The sequence below is a fragment of the Dromiciops gliroides genome, chromosome 2, assembly GCF_019393635.1.
Source record: "Dromiciops gliroides isolate mDroGli1 chromosome 2, mDroGli1.pri, whole genome shotgun sequence".
Lineage (NCBI taxonomy): Eukaryota > Metazoa > Chordata > Mammalia > Microbiotheria > Microbiotheriidae > Dromiciops > Dromiciops gliroides.
Window position 1 is genome coordinate 247,077,393 of NC_057862.1, and position 17,473 is coordinate 247,094,865.

General features: G+C 35.4%; 1 protein-coding gene across 2 annotated transcripts in view; it reads left to right on the top strand.

Annotated features, from left to right (window-relative positions):
* The window catches only part of ARID4A (AT-rich interaction domain 4A), an 82,827-nt gene that overhangs the window by 39,571 nt on the left and 25,783 nt on the right, over nucleotides 1–17,473 (top strand). For both annotated transcript variants that reach the window (XM_043984354.1, XM_043984355.1), the window contains exons 12-14: nucleotides 13,669–13,741; nucleotides 15,679–15,773; nucleotides 15,917–16,014. In XM_043984354.1, coding sequence (XP_043840289.1) covers nucleotides 13,669–13,741; nucleotides 15,679–15,773; nucleotides 15,917–16,014 — 266 coding nt within the window. The remainder of the gene's footprint in view (nucleotides 1–13,668; nucleotides 13,742–15,678; nucleotides 15,774–15,916; nucleotides 16,015–17,473) is intronic.

Consider the following 17,473-nt stretch of genomic DNA (forward strand, 5'->3'; position numbering starts at 1 on the left):
CAATTTCAAATTTTTCTTCCTCCCTCCCCCCCTCCTCCTGACAGCAGGTGTTCTGATATAGGGTATTTACATACACACACACACACACACACACACACATATATATACACACACATATACACATACATAAGAACATTAAACATATTTCTGCATCAGTCATACTATAAGAGAGGAATCAGAGCAATAAAGAAAAACCTCAAAATAGAAAAACAACAGCACCAAAAGCAAAAGAAATAGTATGATTCAATCAGCATCCATATTCCATAGTTTTGTTTTTTTTCTGGATTTGTAGAGCCTTTTCCATCATGAGTCCCCTGGAACTTTCTTGTACCATTGTATTGGTGAGAAGAATCCAGTCTATCACAGTTGATCAACACACAATGTTGATGATACTGTGTATAATGTTCTTCTGGTTCTGCTCATCTCACTCATCATCAGTTCATGCAAGTTCTTCCAGGTTTTTCTGAACTTCTCCAGCTCGTTTCTCACAGCACAATAGAATTCCATTACATTCATATACCACAACTTGTTCAGCCATTCCCCAACTGATGGGTAACCCCTCAATTTCCAATTCCTTGCCACCACAAAAAGAGCAGCTATAAATATTTTTGAACATGTGGATCCTTTTCCCTTTTCTATGATCTTGATTTCCCTTATATTTTTGTAAGAAAACAGTTTTCAGTTGTGAGTTCTTCACATTATCAGGCTACAGTGCTTATTTAAATCCCTAGTTTTGCCTTTCCCAAAGCCAAGCACAGGTCTTCTGCAACAAAATAGAAAAAGTCTGGGACAGCTAGGTGGTGCAGTGGATAGAGCACTGGCCCTGGATTCAGGAGGACCTGAGTTCAAATATGGCCTCAGACACTTAACACTTACTAGCTGTGTGACCCTGGGCAAGTCACTTAACCCCAATTGCCTCACCAAAAATACAAAAACAAAAATAGAAAGAGTCTTCTTAGATCTGTATGGGGAAAAGGAGTAACAAATTACAAAAAGATAGTTCCAAATTAAAATAATGATAATATAGAACTGCTTTATTTTCATCAAAGATTTTTCTAGAAAAAGTACAAATGTTAAAAGGTATTAGGGAAAATATAACAAATTTGTGGATTGTCCTGTAGTTACTCCCTAGGTTCTTCTCATTTGTTAGTTTGCAAAGCTAAGAGACATTTAGATTCTTCAAATTAACCAACCTTTTCATATACATATATGTGTATTTTTAAGCAAACGTAATATTATAGAATCATATGAAATGCTCCCTTAAATGCCATTTGCCATTCCTATTTCATGTTAAATAATTGACTTTTCACGTAACATGAAATGAAATTGCTTTATATTACATATCAGATCTTTCCCTTGCTTTTGGGTGAAGGAGTTAATGAGGAATAGAGATTGAAAAGTAGGGATGTTTGTATATTCTGGGTATTTACTTGGGAAAGTGTAATGTCTTTCTTTATTGTCTGAACAGATATCAGCTTCTTTGAAAATAAAATATTTATTTTGGAGGGTGGGGGAGGAGATAAAGATGGTCAGGTATTTCTTTCCTAATACTTCCCTGGTAATATTTGGTTTTGTTACTGAAATCAGAATGGCTGTTCATACTTATAGGATACCTACGGTGTTGCTATAGTAACATGCTGTTAGTTTTATGTGAGCATGCTCAGAGAGACAGGAAGGTTTAGCAGAGGCTTGGCAGGTTGCCAGTGGAGGTTTGCCAGATGCTTTGAAATGGACTGTCTTTCTTTTCCTTTCATGTAATGTCTGATTTTTATGTGGAAGAGAATGTAAGTAATGCAGTATAACTGTGTGGATGCTATGCCTTGAGTAAGAAAGCAAATATTTGCAAGTTAGACTAAAAAATGCCTAAACACTGTGCTGAGTAGAAGAGGAATCTAACCAGTTTACATTTGAAAGAAAATGCATCATATAGGTAAGATTTTTTGTGTGTGTCTAATACATTGAATACCATTTATTTACTAAAAATATGAACTTAAATGAGAATTGTAGGCTTAAATGCTGTGGAGAATGTGGTGAGATCGGGGGTAAATAAATGTTTTCTGGTAAGAAGACAGTTGGAATCTATTTTTAGAAAATCAGAACGAATAATTATTTTCCTAAAATATGAAGTAGATTTGCAAACCAATGTGTTAACATGAGAGTTCAGCAAAGCTCAAGTTGCAATATACAGAGAATGTTAAATTTATTTTGTCTTTGTAGTTTCAAAAAAAATCTTATTTATTTATTTATTTATTTGGGGGATATGTGTTTTCAGAGTGAACAGGCCACATTTTGCAGGGTGTGAGCTGATGCAGTCTCTTACAACCTTTTATTAAGATCTGTTAGAATTCTGCCTTGTAAATGCTAAATGTTAAATCTTATAAGTGTTTTGTTTTTGCTACAGTTTTGTTTTTTCTTTCTTAGTCTACATTGTGACCAAAACCCTTTGAATTTTTAAACAAAGGAAAAGAGAGCTCTCTTTTAAAATGTATATACAAATCTAAATAAGCAATTAGCATTTTTTTTCTACAACTGATAAATATTATAATCTATTCTCTAAGAAAATTAAAGTGCTGTATAAAAGAATAAGGAAGAAGTGGAGGTGCCTATTGTTTGCAGGTGACAAGTAAGGGTATTAAATAAGGGGAGAACCATGAGATTTAAGGCATCTATTAGGTCCTAAAAGCATTAATTAATAAAATAGTAAAGTAGATTGAGTACTTTTTACCCATAGGAAAAAAAAATACATGCACACTCTTTCCCTATCCTCCTATCCCAAAGAGAGGTATTGATTTATATGATTTATTGGGTTAAATTATATTTCACAAGGTTATAAGTCTTGAATACATACTTTGTTGAACTATTTCATTAGAACGATTTTATTTATTGTTTGTTTTCAGGCTAATCAAGTAGATTTTCTTGACTGAGGTTTTTGGTTGCTTAAAAAAAATAAACTGCATCTTGGGCAGCTAGTTCTAATGATTCAATTGCTGAATCATTCCAACTGATATATGACACCTACTGTCTCTTTCATTTTTCATTTCCTAGTTTTCTTTGCTTTGATTAAGTATAAGATACTTTCATTTATCTTCATCAGTTCAAAAATAGGGAAAGGCACTCAAAATATGAATTTAAATTTGATGACTATACAACACAGGCCTGCCTGACTTTATCATTATAGGCCCTTACCAAATAAATTAGGTCAGGTAATTTTATTTCATTATGAATAGCCAAAACCACCTTGAGATTTAACAAGGTAATTCAAAGGATTTCCTTCTAATCAAGTATAATGTGCTTACTGGTCAAACAAATAATCTTACAAATGCTCAATGCTGGCTGGCCTTGGTGTTTGTGGGGCAACCAAATTTTATACAATGAAATCATATAGGTATTTGATGCTTTGGTATTATTGCAGTGAGAATTTTAGATTTCAGGTTCATGTGAAGTCTTAATATGCTGGTGTGCAAGTATTTTGATCACACCTATCATTTTAAATGTATGCCCTTAGCCTTACCCTGGAGAAGCTTTGGTTTTAAGCACACACACACACACACACACACACACACACATATATTTTGGGGGGAGTTTGGGGGAATCAGGGTAATGTCACTTTGAGTAATATAGTTTAGACTTCAGAGAATTGTACAAGAAATGTTGAAGTATTTAGAGTAACTGGATAAGGTTTAAGATTCTTATTGTTCTATTGCCAGAGGTGAGTGTTAAAGCCAACTAATTTGGAATGAAAGAAGCATCTATCTTTGATGTTAAAATCATAAATTCTTTATTTTATTATTAGAGTAAGGAGTAGTTCAAAGTTATTTTAGAATATTTCTATTTAACAAGTTTTTTTTTCATACTTTAGAATGTCATATAGGGATTTCTAGAAGTATAGCTTCAAGTAATCAGTGTTGTCAACTTTTCATTTACTTTATTTTTGTTTGGGTTGAATAGAGTAGGTTAGCCCACAGGGACATAGATGGTTGTTTAGGACATGTAAGGTAAGTATTCCAGAGGTATTTAGCTATTCTGTGATTTTTCTGCTCACTCTCTACATAGATTTTAATCCATTCTCCTAAACTGTTTTTTCTATATGTGTATGGATTTTTGGGGAAATTTAAAAAAGGAATTCTCTTACCAGAAGTGGAAAAAACATTTGTGGATGACCAATTCATGTGCATTTGAGGCAAAAATGCTTTATTTGCATGTTTGTTTATACAACTGAACTTTATTATTATTTATAATAACTTATTGGAAGCACTAATCTAAGCAAAATTAATTGCAGTTAAGTGAAATTTTCATAGCACCTAATGATGTAGACCTACTGCTAAATAACTGGTTTTAAGTGCTACCCCTTTAATGAATAAATATGGCTAATTAGTCATAATAATATGACTAATAGCATCAATTCAGATACCAAACTTAAAAGGGTTAAAGTTCTTTAAAATAGTTTGTTCTCATAAAGAGGTCAAACATATCTCCTACAAAATAGCAAGCCTTTTATTCATAGTAGAAAGGTTATATTCAGCCTTGTTTTAAGTCAGATCACATAGTACAGATGAACAAGATTTGTGGGGGTTTGCACATACAAGCCCTTTGACACATGTGCACTCATGTACATACTTCCTGTATGTATTTAACATTAAGAATAGGGTGTAGTCTATACAAAATTGTTCCATACCTACACTTATTGGCATATTCATTTGCTTTTTAGAGTGAATAATTTTTTTTTTTTAAACGGGGCAATGGGGGTTAAGTGTCTTGCCCAGGGTCACACAGCCGGTAAGTGTCAAGTGTCTAAGGCCGAATTTGAACTCAGGAACTCCTGAATGCAGGGCTGGTGCTTTATCCACTGCGCCACCTAGCCGCCCCAGAGTGAAGAATTTTTAAAGTTGTGGTATTGATATGAAAGTAATTTCACTAACTATAAGAACTAGTTAGCTAAGATTATAGACAAAAGTCATTTGCTAATAGAGCCAATGTATTAATAGATGGACATTTGAGGGGTGAGGACAGGAGAAAAGATACAGTACAAATATAATCCTATTGTAATAAAATATTTCCATAGAATGTATTTTGATGGGTTTAGATCTGTGATTTCATTGGTGAAGATAGCTCTAAAGTAAGGAAATACCTTCTTCTAGTGCAAGTCAATAACTGTTCTGCAGCTCAGAGAGTTGCTACAGCCACTGAGAGGATGTGATTTGCAAGTGTCCTACAACCACTCAGGTTCATTTTACAGATTTCTTGGCCTAAGCCTGACTCACCAGGCTCTTGGTATACAGATATCACTTTAAAAATAGTCATAAAGAAAAATAGTTTCTTTCCTCAACTAGCTGTAGTGGCATATCTGGAGCCAAACTGATTTGTATTTGGCAACTGTGAATTTTTGGAACCAGTGTTAATGATAGATATGAAGTTCTCTGTCTCATTAAACAAATTGATTTCATATCAATTACTTTGCTTTTCAAAACCAGGAAACCGTGATTTTTTTAAAAGCTAAATCATTGATAGTGATTGAGTGCTTTTCTTGGGGGGGGGTACATAAATGTGGTAGGATTTTATTTATACCATTTAATAATTTATAAGTATACTTAACTTGGCTCTACATTTTGACAATTTTTAATACTTCTGGATATTGAGCTGTAGCTATATTAGAATTAATTCAGGTAGCCCAATGGAGACTCTATTATTATTCAAAATGGTTTTAGGGGCTGCTAATTTAAATAAAAACACCAATACTTAAAACTTGAGGGGATCAGGTGGATTCTCTTTTTGGAATTTGTACTGTGCTTTTTCAATTATCCCAAATTGCTCCCTGCTGCAAAAGCTTATCTCTTTAATAACTCTTTGTGATGCAGTATGACAGAGAATCATGGAATACCACAATCTCCAAAGAAATAAAATTACAAGTAGCTCAGAGTAATGGAAAGATAAGTGGGTTGTAGCATGTTAACAATGCAAGAACTAATGTAAAAGGCATCATAAAAAACATGTAGTGAGAGAGACAAGAGGATTGACAACACAGTGGTATGTTGATGTCCTTGAAATGCTTAAAGAATAAGAAAGCCTTTAGTACATTAGATAGATTTTTTCCCCCTAATAACAGAAAGACACAGGCAAGAATTACAGGATGAAAAAGCATGAAAGAGGTACAACTGGCAGTTGTGTAGGAGAACACACTTGTGAAATCATGGATCCACCAAGTTTTGGTCTATTGGTATTTATTATTTGACCTAAGATTGATTATTATTAAAAATAATAAAGCATATTTTCTTCATTACTTGGTGGCCAAACATGTAGTGTTGGAACCCATATACAAAGCCTTTCTAGTTTGCTGAAATGTGACAGAGCTTATAATCTGCTGGTATAGTTTTCAAGAAATCAGTTACTTCCATGTCACACTGAGGCATCAGAATAGGACTTATGTGCAAGAACATGAATATATTTTCTAAGTGTTCTGAAGGATTATGTAGTATTTTACTCCTTCATTCAGAATTTACAGATCAGCAACTTTTGGAAGTATCTTCCCATATACTTAAAACAATTTTTGCCATGTAAACAGAAAAGTGTTAATTTGGGGGGGGGCGGTATTTATTTTTCTGTGAGAAATTAGTTATTTCTGAAAGTAGATGTTTAAAAATAGTTATTCTTGTTTGTCATATTTTAAGATTGTCGGTTGCCAATTATGCTAGTTATACTTTTGTGGACATGGTTTCACACTATCTTACTGAGTATGTAGCTAGGGCTGTTTTCGTTTAAATAAAATTTGTTTAAGCCATTATGCAGGAAGACTTAATATTGTTCTGTAAAAGGGGTATTCACAATAAGTATTTACCGAATGTATAGTATTATTTGGTTTAATGTTACTTTGTATTTATATCTTAGAAAAGGATGTATGATAAATTATTTGAAGATTTACTAGTATGTGTTTTAAACCAATAACATATTTCCATTCTCATTTTTAACTTATTTTAAAGAAACATTAGGTTAAAATTTAAACTGATTGCTTTTATTTAACCTAGATGCCTCAGTTTTGGCCATATGATGAGACATTGTAATTTGGGATTATAAAGTATTTATTCCATTTATTTTGGAGGTTTGTAGTCATTCATAACTGAAGAGTTGTTGTGTATCCAATATGTCAAAGATATAAAGATCACCTGTGGAAAAAAACCCAAAATATTATTCTAGAAAGTAATTCTTGAAATATGGACACCTGAAATTTTTATACATAAGTTCTATTAAAGAATTACATTAGGTGATAGTTTGTAAATATTAAGTCACTTCAGATTCCTTAGCAATTTACAAATTAGCAATGGTTTCTGATTTTCAAAAGTTTTTTGAGCATTTTTATTATTTTTGTTATAGAACATTTTAATCATCTTGGGACTCTTATGATCAATTTTTCTTGTTAGAAGTTTTAAATGTTCATATTTTATTCAGAAAATTATAAAGCACATTTTAAAACAGTAAATGAAATAAACTATTAACAATTAAGCTAGAATAGTTGTTAATGTTCTAAAAGATGGCCACTCTCATCATGGTGTCTAGAAGAGAGAGGCAGAGGGGCAATAAGGTCAAGAAAAGAAGACTACTCAGGCACTTGAATTTACTTTTTCATCCATCAGGGATGGAGGTCCTTTATCTCAGCAGAGGACCTCACCTACTTCACTGAGATTATCAAGACCATCCATCACAAGCTCCCCATTCTTATCTAGTTACCATCTCAAAACTTGTTTTTATTGTATCCACATTCTCTCCTCCTTTGCTTTACATTTCAAGGAAAAGGTAGCTCTTCTCCTTGCCAAAGCCAATTCCTCTGTGGATTCCTTTAATTCTGTCCCCTCCTTTATCCCCTGGGACTTTTGGTACTTCCCCTTCACTCTCTCATCTTTGACCCTTCCTTATCAATGTTCTTCTTCCCAGGTATCTACAAACATGCAGGTCGGCCTCCATTCTTTAAAAACAATCTTCAGTAATATTTTCCGTTTACTCTGCTATTCCCTCAGCCTATATCTTTACCCTTTCATAGACAAACTCAAAGAAAATCAGTCTGTAATTATTGTGACCATTTCCTTATATCTTTTTTTGGGGGGGGTGAGGCAATTGGGGTTAAGTGACTTGCCCAGGGTCACACAGTTAGTAAGTGTCAAGGGTCTGCAGCCGGATTTGAACTCAGGTCCTCCTGAATCCAGGGCTGGTGCTCTATCCACTGTGCCACCTAGCTGTCCCCATTTCCTTATATCTTGATAAATTGTGAACCCCTTATAATCTGGCTTTTGAACCCACCAGTTGCCTGGAACTATTCTACCCAAGATTTCCCTCAATTTCTTTGACAGTTAAATTTAATGGCCTGTTCACAGTCCTTATCCCACAAGTTCTTTGTAGCTTTTGTCACTATTATATGCTACTTCTCTTGGCATCTTTGACAGTGTTCCTATTCATTCACACCTACCTGCCTAAATGTTTCTCTGTCTCTTTTTGTGGGATCATTCTGGCCAGTTTTCCAAGAAAAACTACACCAAGGCTTTGTCTTAGGTCCTCAGTTTACACTCTTTTTTTTCCCCCTTTTAAAATATTTTCCCCAATTACATGTAAAAGCAATTTTTGTTTTTTGGGGTTTTTTTTGGCGGGGCAATGGGGGTTAAGTGACTTGCCCAGGGTCACACAGCTAGTAAGTGTCAAGTGTCTGAGGCCGGATTTGAACTCAGGTACTCCTGAATCCAGGGCCAGCGCTTTGACCACTGCGCCATCTAGCTGCCCCTAAAAGCAATTTATTTATTTATTTATTTATTTGCAGGGCAATGGGGTTTAAGTGACTTGCCCAGGATCACACAGCTAGTAAGTGTCTGAGGCTGGGTTTGAACTCAGGTCCTCCTGAATCCAAGGCTAGTGCCTTATCCATTGCACCACCTAGCTGCCCCCTAAAAGCAATTTTTAACATTGATTTTTAAAAAAATTCTGAGTTCCAATTCTGTCTCTTCTTCCTTCCCCTCCCCTTCATTGAGAAAGCAAGCAATTTTATATAGTCATGGAAAACATTTCCGTAGTAGTTATATTGTGAAAGAAAACACAGATCAAAACAAAACAAAAAAAACTACAAAAATAAAGTTTAAAAATAGCTTGCTTTGATCTGTAATCAAACTCCATCACTTCTTTTCTCTTCAGGTGGATACCATTTTTCATCACAAGTCTGACAGAATTGTCTTGGATTTTTATATTGCTGAGAATAGCTAGGACATTCATAGTTAATCATCATAGAATATTGCTATTATTGTGCACAATGTTCTCCTGGTTATGCTTACTTCATTTTGCATCAGTTTATGTAAGTCTTTTTAGGTTTTTCTGAGAGCATCCTGCTCATCATTTTTTATAACACAGTAATATTCCATCATAATCATATATCACAACTTGTTCAGCCATTCCCCATTTCATGGGCATCTCCTCAACTTCCAATTTCTTGCCTCCACAAAAAGAGTTGCTATACTTTTGTACATATGGATCTTTTTCCTTGTATATTTTTAAAAATCTCTTTGAGATTACAGACATAGTAATGGTATTGCTGGATCAAAGGGTATGTACAGTTTATAGCCCTTTGGGCACAATTTCAAATTCTTCTCCAGATTTGTCCACAACTCCACCAACAGACATTTACTCTCATCAGTATCTCAACCTTGATACAGTATTCTTTATCTTTCTCCCTATACTATCCTTTCCTCTAGACTTCAGTTGAGGTCACCACTGTCTTAACATTTAGCTAGGTTCACAATCTTAGAGTCATCCTCAGCTGTCCCATATATAATGAGATCCTCAGTTCACTGAACCCAACCCCCACATCCAAAACCATTACCAAGTTTTCTTGCTTCTATCTTCCTAACATCTCTTTATTTTTTTACCTTTCTCTTCATTTGTTTGACTACCACCCTAGTTAAATCCCTTATCACCTCTTGCCTGGATTATTTCAATAGTCTCCTGATTACTTTTCTTAGTTCCAATCTTCTGTGACTCCAGTCCAATCTAATGGTCATTTATTAATACCTTTCTATATAAAAGCACTTTCTAGGGGCGGCTAGGTGGCGCAGTGGATAAAGCACCGGCCTTGGATTCAGGAGTACCTAAGTTCAAATCTGGCCTCAGACACTTGACTTACTAGCTGTGTGACCCTGGGCAAGTCACTTAACCCCCATTGCCCAGCAAAAAAAAAAAAAAAAAAAAAAAGCACTTTCTAGGCATTAGAGTTACAAAGATCAAAAACAGACCCAGCTCATTGACCTTGTCATACTCTTTTTTTGATCTTAAACCAATCAGTCATTCCATGTTAGGGTCTAACTGTTGCCGCTTCTTGGCCTGCAAACAAGTTCCTCAAGAGACTAGTAAGATGAACTGGGAAGAGTCTACTGTATCCAAGGTATTGTGCTTGGTGTTAGGCATACAAAGACAGGAATGAAAAACCTTACCAAAGGAGCTTATGGGCCATTGGTTGGGAAAGAACATGAGAACCTGAAGAAGATGAGAACACCTAAAATTAGGGAATTAAAAAAAAATTTCAGATAGGAGGTGGCCCCTAGGTAGGGCCTTGAAAGAAGCTAAGGATCCCATCTCATTCAACAAGCATTTATTAATCACCTACTGTGTGCCAGGCATGGTGCTAAAGGGAAAATGAAAAACTTGTAACAGTTCCTCCTGTCACACTGTGTATATGTGTTCTATGTGAGGAGAGACAGGAAAGCAGTACGCAGGGGAAGAGAAACAAATTATGCATTGATAAGTCAACATGAAATATATACAAAGTAACAAATCACTATAGTAGTAAAGAACTGGAAACTGAGGGAATACCTATCAATTGGGGAATAGTTGGATAAGTTATAGATATGAATGTAATAAAATAGTATTGTGTTGTAAGAAATGATGAAGGGGATAGTTTTTAGAGAAACTAATGAAATGATGAACTGAAGCATGAACTGATTCAAACTAAAGTAAACAGAACCAGAATACTGCAAAGACAACTTTGAAAGACTTTGAAATTTTGATCATTCTAATAACCAACCATGATTCCAGAGGACTCATGATAGAGCATGTTATGCACATCTCAAGAGAGAGGAATCAAAAGTACAGATTGGGACATGTTTTGGGATCTGGTCAATAAGAGAATTTGTTTTGCTTAACTATACGTATCTGTCACTAAAAAAGGTAATAAATCACTGAAGCTTAATGAGATAAAATCCATAAAAGCAACATCTCTGGGAGGTAATACTTTGTTCAAATTAAAGAAGATAGGTAAAATAATAGGGTCGGTTTATTAAATATACTCTTATGAAGGAATCATGGAATGACAGTAAAGAAACAAGGTGATAAGTACTTGGGGGAAAATTAGTGGAAGAGACAAAAATAAGAGATTTTGTTATTGGATGTTACATACTACATGAATAAAAAGAAATACAGATCACAGGTCTGGCACATGAGAATGAGATAGAAGTAATGGGGGATTTCAGTTATGGGGCTGTCTCTGGGACTGCTCTGCCAAAAGCAGAGCAGGTAATAATTCCTTAAAGTGCCTTATTCATAATTCCATCCTTCAAAAGGTAAAGGACTAACAAAAGGAAATTCCATTCTGGATCTGATTCTTACCAATAGGGAGGAACTGGTTGGTGGAGTCCCTTTTGAATTGTAGCACCAAAGAAGACTTTTGAGAGTCTTTGGACGTGGGGGCAGCTAGGTGGCGTAGTGGATAAAGCACAGGCCCTGGATTCAGGAGTACCTGAGTTCAAATTTGGCCTCAGACACTTGATGCTTAACTAGCTGTGTTACCCTGGGCAAGTCACTTAAGCCTCATTGCCCTGCCCCCCCCCCCAAAAAAAAAGACTAATGAGAGTCTTTGGACAACAAAGAGATCAAATCAGTCGATACTTAAAGAAAATAATTCAGATTATTCACTGAAAGGGCAAATACTGAAGATGAAGTTTAAATACTTTGTCCACATGAGAAGAAAAGACTTATTGCAAAAGAGCCTGACATTGGGGGAAATTAAAGGCAAAAGGAGAAAGGGACATCAGAGGATGAGATGGATAAATAGTGTCATAGAGGGGGCAGCTAGGTGACGCAGTGGATAGAGCACCGGCCCTGGATTCAGAAGGACCTGAGTTCAAATCCGGCCTCAGACACTTGACACTAGCTGTGTGACCCTGGGGAAGTCACTTAACCCCCACTGCCCCACAAAAAACAGAACAAAAAGTCATACAGGAACAAAAGGTAGCAATGGGGAAAAAAAATAAAAAAAAAAATAGTGTCATAGAAACAGCAAACATGAACTTGGAAAGACTTTGATAGATAGTGGAGGATTGAAAGGCCTGGCATGCTATCATCCGTGGAGTCATGGAGAGTTGGACATGACTGAATGACTGAATAACAACAACAAATAATAAACATTTGCTGAATTGAATTGAATTTTTAGATTACCAACAAAGGAAAATTGGAATCAGAGCAAGAATTCCTTAGAATAGGGAACAAGTTGGATTTACTGTTAGGCTTAGGACAGAGTCTCTGGGATATTTTCTACTAGGTTAGTAAATTTTCCACAAAGTATATATGGTAAGATACATAGGTTGGTATTTGTCATTAAACATTTATTAAGTGTCTTTTCTGTGGCAGACTTTATACAAAGTGCTAGGGATACAAACATGAAGACATTTCTGCCTTCAAGGAACTTGCAATCTTATAAGGGAAAACAAAACTCAAAAGGAAGCTGAAAAAAGGGGGGGGGCGAAGAGGAAGAGAAGATACTCAGGGGAAGGGGCATGATGAAGTCCTAAGGAATACATTGAAGTGGGAATTGAAGAGGTGATTGGCTTGGGATCCCTCAAATGCAGGTTTTGAGAGCTGTCTTCTCCATCTTCCAATAAGAGAGGTCCCAAATAGAGAAAGTACTGATAAGGGGAAAGTCCCAAAACCACTGTTAAGTTCCTGGTGGCATGATTGAGAAGTCCAAAAGAGTATAGCTGGATGAGAGGAGGTGCGTGTGTTTAATTTTGGTTCTGATCAAAGTGAAGTTCATGTGATAACTTATTCCCATCTAATCACCACCCCCATATTTGTATACTCTTCTGGTATACCCCAGTTATGAAAATGGTAAGCTTTTCTCTTCCTCATTTCTTCCCTAGTATCATTCCTTTTTAAAAATTCTCTTTTTAAAAAAAAACAAAGTAATAAAACACTGTGTTCGGAATCTACAGTTGTCTTTCTTTATTCTCTCTTTGTGACTCTTGAAGATGATTTACTTTTATTCCGTTTTGTTGGTGATTTCTTCAATTATTTTGTCTAGGTTTTCTTTATTTAGTCATGATTTTTCAGGGATTCTAATGATTCTTAATTATATCTTTTTGATCATTTTTCTAGGCCACCTGTTTTTGGGTTTTCTTAACAGCTGATTCCTCGTTTGTTCTTCCAGTTTTTCCAACTTTTGGCTTTCATAGTTATTGTTGGTCATGTTGACCTAGATATATGTGCATGTGTACAGATTTTACATGTTAAGTTTGATGTCTTATTTAATGTTTACAGTTACCATGCCTTTGTATCATAATGATTTTCTTTCTGTTCCTAGCCTTAAAAAATAAAGTTTCATTAAAAAATATTGTACCCCCTTTTTAACAGTTCATTTAACATTTGTCTTTACAGCCCGAAGAAGAGCTTGATCCTGAAGAGAGGGACAACTTCCTCCAACAGCTTTACAAGTTTATGGAAGACAGAGGTAATTTACCACTGTACCCTTTAAAATAACAAGAAAATGATTTACTGAAAGTTACTTGTTTTATAATTTAATAGATGTAAGCACTATATTTGTAGTTTGAATGTTTTAATTATATATCATTTTAATAACTGATTTCCCAGTGATGCCCAGTTACCCATTATAATTGACAAGGTTTTTTTGTTGTTGTCATTAGTTATTAAAGTATTAAATAGAAAGGTAATATAATGTAGTAAATGGCCAGTCAGAATCAGGGAAACCTGGATTCAAGATCTGTTTCTGATAAATACTGGTTATGTGGCCTTGGGCAAATCACTCTAATCTCTCATTACCTTAAGCAACTCTCTAAGTTCCATAGAAGTGGTAAATCTGCATTTGTGGAGAAAGTTTCCACACCAGCAATTCCTTATACCAAAGAAATCACATATTTAGTTCTCTTCCACCATTACCTCTTACCTCCCCAAATTAAAGCAAACAATGACAGCTAAGACTTTAAAAAGAGAAATATAAAATGTATTTTTAATGGAAATACATTTTTTAAAATTGTATCAACTATTATTTCAAACTTTTATAAAAGAAGCACTAAACATTTTTTTCTTTAAGCAAGAGGCAATCTACTTAGTTGTAACTCATAAGACTTCCTAGTTTCCAATGCAGATTGGCTAGTCAGCTTTCTGGTATGTCATCCTTTACATAAAATTCTACTCGCCCATCTTTTTTTTTTTTTTGGTGAGGCAGTTGGGGTTAAGTGACTTGTCTAGGGTCATACAGCTAGTAAGTGTTAAGTGTCTGATGCCAGATTTGAACTCGGGTCCTCCTTACTCCAGGGCTGGTGCTCTATCTACTGCGCCACCTAGCTGCCCCCATCCTCTTAATCAACTCCCTGAGTTATTGCTAGCTTGTGGTTATTTATGGGCAAGCCCAGTAAGAATGGACCTTGAAGTAGAAGTATACATTCTATAGAGTGATCATCACCTGACTCATGCTAAAAGTACCTTGGGAGATGTTCATCTAGTCATATAACGGTTTCTGATCTTCAGAAGTAGCCTTTCCATAGTTGTACTCTCAGTGATTTTGCTGGGTATATTGAATTGTTCATAGCAGCTGTGAAAAACAAAAGCTGGGTTAATTGGTCAGAACCTCTTTTGTATTATCCTCAGTTCTCCAGCTTCATATTCTTGAACCAGAAATGGCCATGACTACAATGTTGCACTAGCACTAGGACCAGTATTTGTTCTAATAAAACTTGATTATAGTTAGAAAAATACTTAAAAAAATTTTTTTTAATTGAATTTAATCAGACATAGATCCATAGTAAGAAACACAACCTCCAAAGTACCTAGGACATAATAAGAATATTTTTCATTGCAGCCAAACTGTTCTACCTGCTGTTTTTAGAATTCGGCCCCCTATCTCCCTCTTCTATGTCTTTGCAAGGCTATTTTGCAATGCTCTAGACAGTGTCTAGAATGTACTCCCTACACCCCTGTCTCTTAAGAGCCTTAATTGTTGTTAAGGTTGAGCAAATGTACCATCTACCAAAAGCTTTCCCTGATTCCCCTAAGTTGATAGTACTGTGGTCTTTCTTAAGTTACGCTGTGTTTATTTGTCTGTTTACATGTTGTTTCCCCCAGGAGAATGTAAGCTCCTCATGAGCAGGGATTTCTTTTTTGTCTTTGTATTCCCAGTGCCGGTCATAGGAAGCGCTTAATAAATGTTTGCTGAATTGACTCAAATTGAATTCTAGATTGTTCATACCAGTTGAAGATCCTTTCCAGTATTTGCTGGGTATTAGAGCAAAGATGCTGACTGATTGTTTCAAGTGAGAGACTATAACTAATAGAGTTTGGGGGGAATCAAATATTGATGGTTTTTTCTTGAAATGAACCTTTATATTTTAATAAAAATTTTACTCAAATAATTTTTTTTATATTAAAAAGGTACTCCCATCAACAAACCACCTGTTTTGGGCTATAAAGATCTCAATCTCTTCAAACTCTTCCGACTGGTTTATCATCAAGGTGGCTGTGACAATGTAAGTATAACAGTGGTTATCTGAATGTGGTCATGTGGTTGAAAGAAGAAACTATCAGTGTGCATTTTCTTGGTTTACATAAAGAGTGGTATGGTGATTATTTCCCTGCCCAATTATTAACAAGTGAAATTTACTTTTTACAGATTGATAGTGGTGCTGTATGGAAGCAAATTTATATGGACCTTGGCATTCCTATTTTGAATTCTGCAGCTTCGTACAATGTAAAAACTGCTTATAGAAAGTAAGTAGTATAGTTGTGCATCCAGAATAAACACTTAAAGGAATTGTTTCCAAAAGAACTACTAAATTTGTTTTACGTATCACAAGAAAGCATTGCTTATAGAAAAAATAAAAGTTAGGATATTATTCCTAGATGATTTTTTTTGCATAATTAAAACTAAAGCTTGTAGAATGTTACCCTTTTTCCCTCAGTTTGACCTATGTTTTGATTTCTTCTGAAGTTCTAAGGGTCTGGCCAATGTTTTTAATCTGAAGTTATAAGGTATGATATGTAGCCTCATCTCTTTCAATGAGAAGGAAGTAACTGTGATCTAGTGGAAAGAGCCAATGATTTTCAGTCAGTGAATCTGAGTATGAATCCCGTCTCTGCTACTTTACTATCTTTATGACTTTGGCCAGGTCTCTCTCCATCTCTGGGTTGTATTGTCTTCATATGTAAAATAAGATTAGATTGCATTAGTGGTTCCCAACACGTGGGGCTCATAACGTTACAAGGCCTCTGAATCCATATGTGTCCCAAGCATTGTCATTTTGATCATTTATTGATTAAAGTAAATAAATATTCCTCTGTAGACTGAATAAAAAGTCTTGTACCTTATAGAGCTTATCCAATATTATGTGTATTTGGGGCAGTCAATACAGATGAACAAAAAGTTGGGCCCAGAGGTGAAAGAAGGAAGAGGGCATGCTGAATTGCTTTGGAAAATTGCAGGGAACTTTTACTCACCCCAAGCTTCTCATAACAGCAAAGGCTGATCTTTTCAATACAAACATTTTACTGTTGTTGGCTGGATGGTAGCGAGACGTGGGACACCACTGCCTCTTAAGAATTAAATGTGAACAACACCCAGAGGGCAATGGAAAGGCACATGGTAGGTGTGAGCAAGCTTCGACATAACCAACAAGGAACTTTGAAGAACAGAAATAAAGGCTGTCATCTAAGAGATGTGTGACAGAAAGAGAAGACAGGTTGGTCAAAGCAAGACAAAAGCAAGGAATGATGGGGACAACCAGAGTGTTCCACTGATACTCTCATGATATCAGGAGAAATGGAAGAAGGACCCCTACATATTGGGTGGACTCCTGTGATGAACTTTGGGGAGGACATGGACAAGAGTCATGTAGGATGGGAAGGCATGGATAGGTTGTGATCTGCATTGTGGGAGGGAACTCCAAAATCAGTGAGATCACAGATCCATTTGATTATTGAGAATTTTAAAAATGTATTTAGAACTTCTTGCTGGTAAAGTAGATTCACTTATAAGTGTTAACAGAATTGATAACAGCTTTTTGTCATTATGTGTTTTCTAGGTAAATACTAAGATCTTGGAAATTGTTTTATTTTTAAAAGTAGGTCCCCATATTCTCTAAAATATTGGGAAACATTGGTTCATTCTAGGCCTGTATCCTGTTCATCCTATGAATAACTGGGAATTAGACTTCTTTAGGAAGGAATTTTT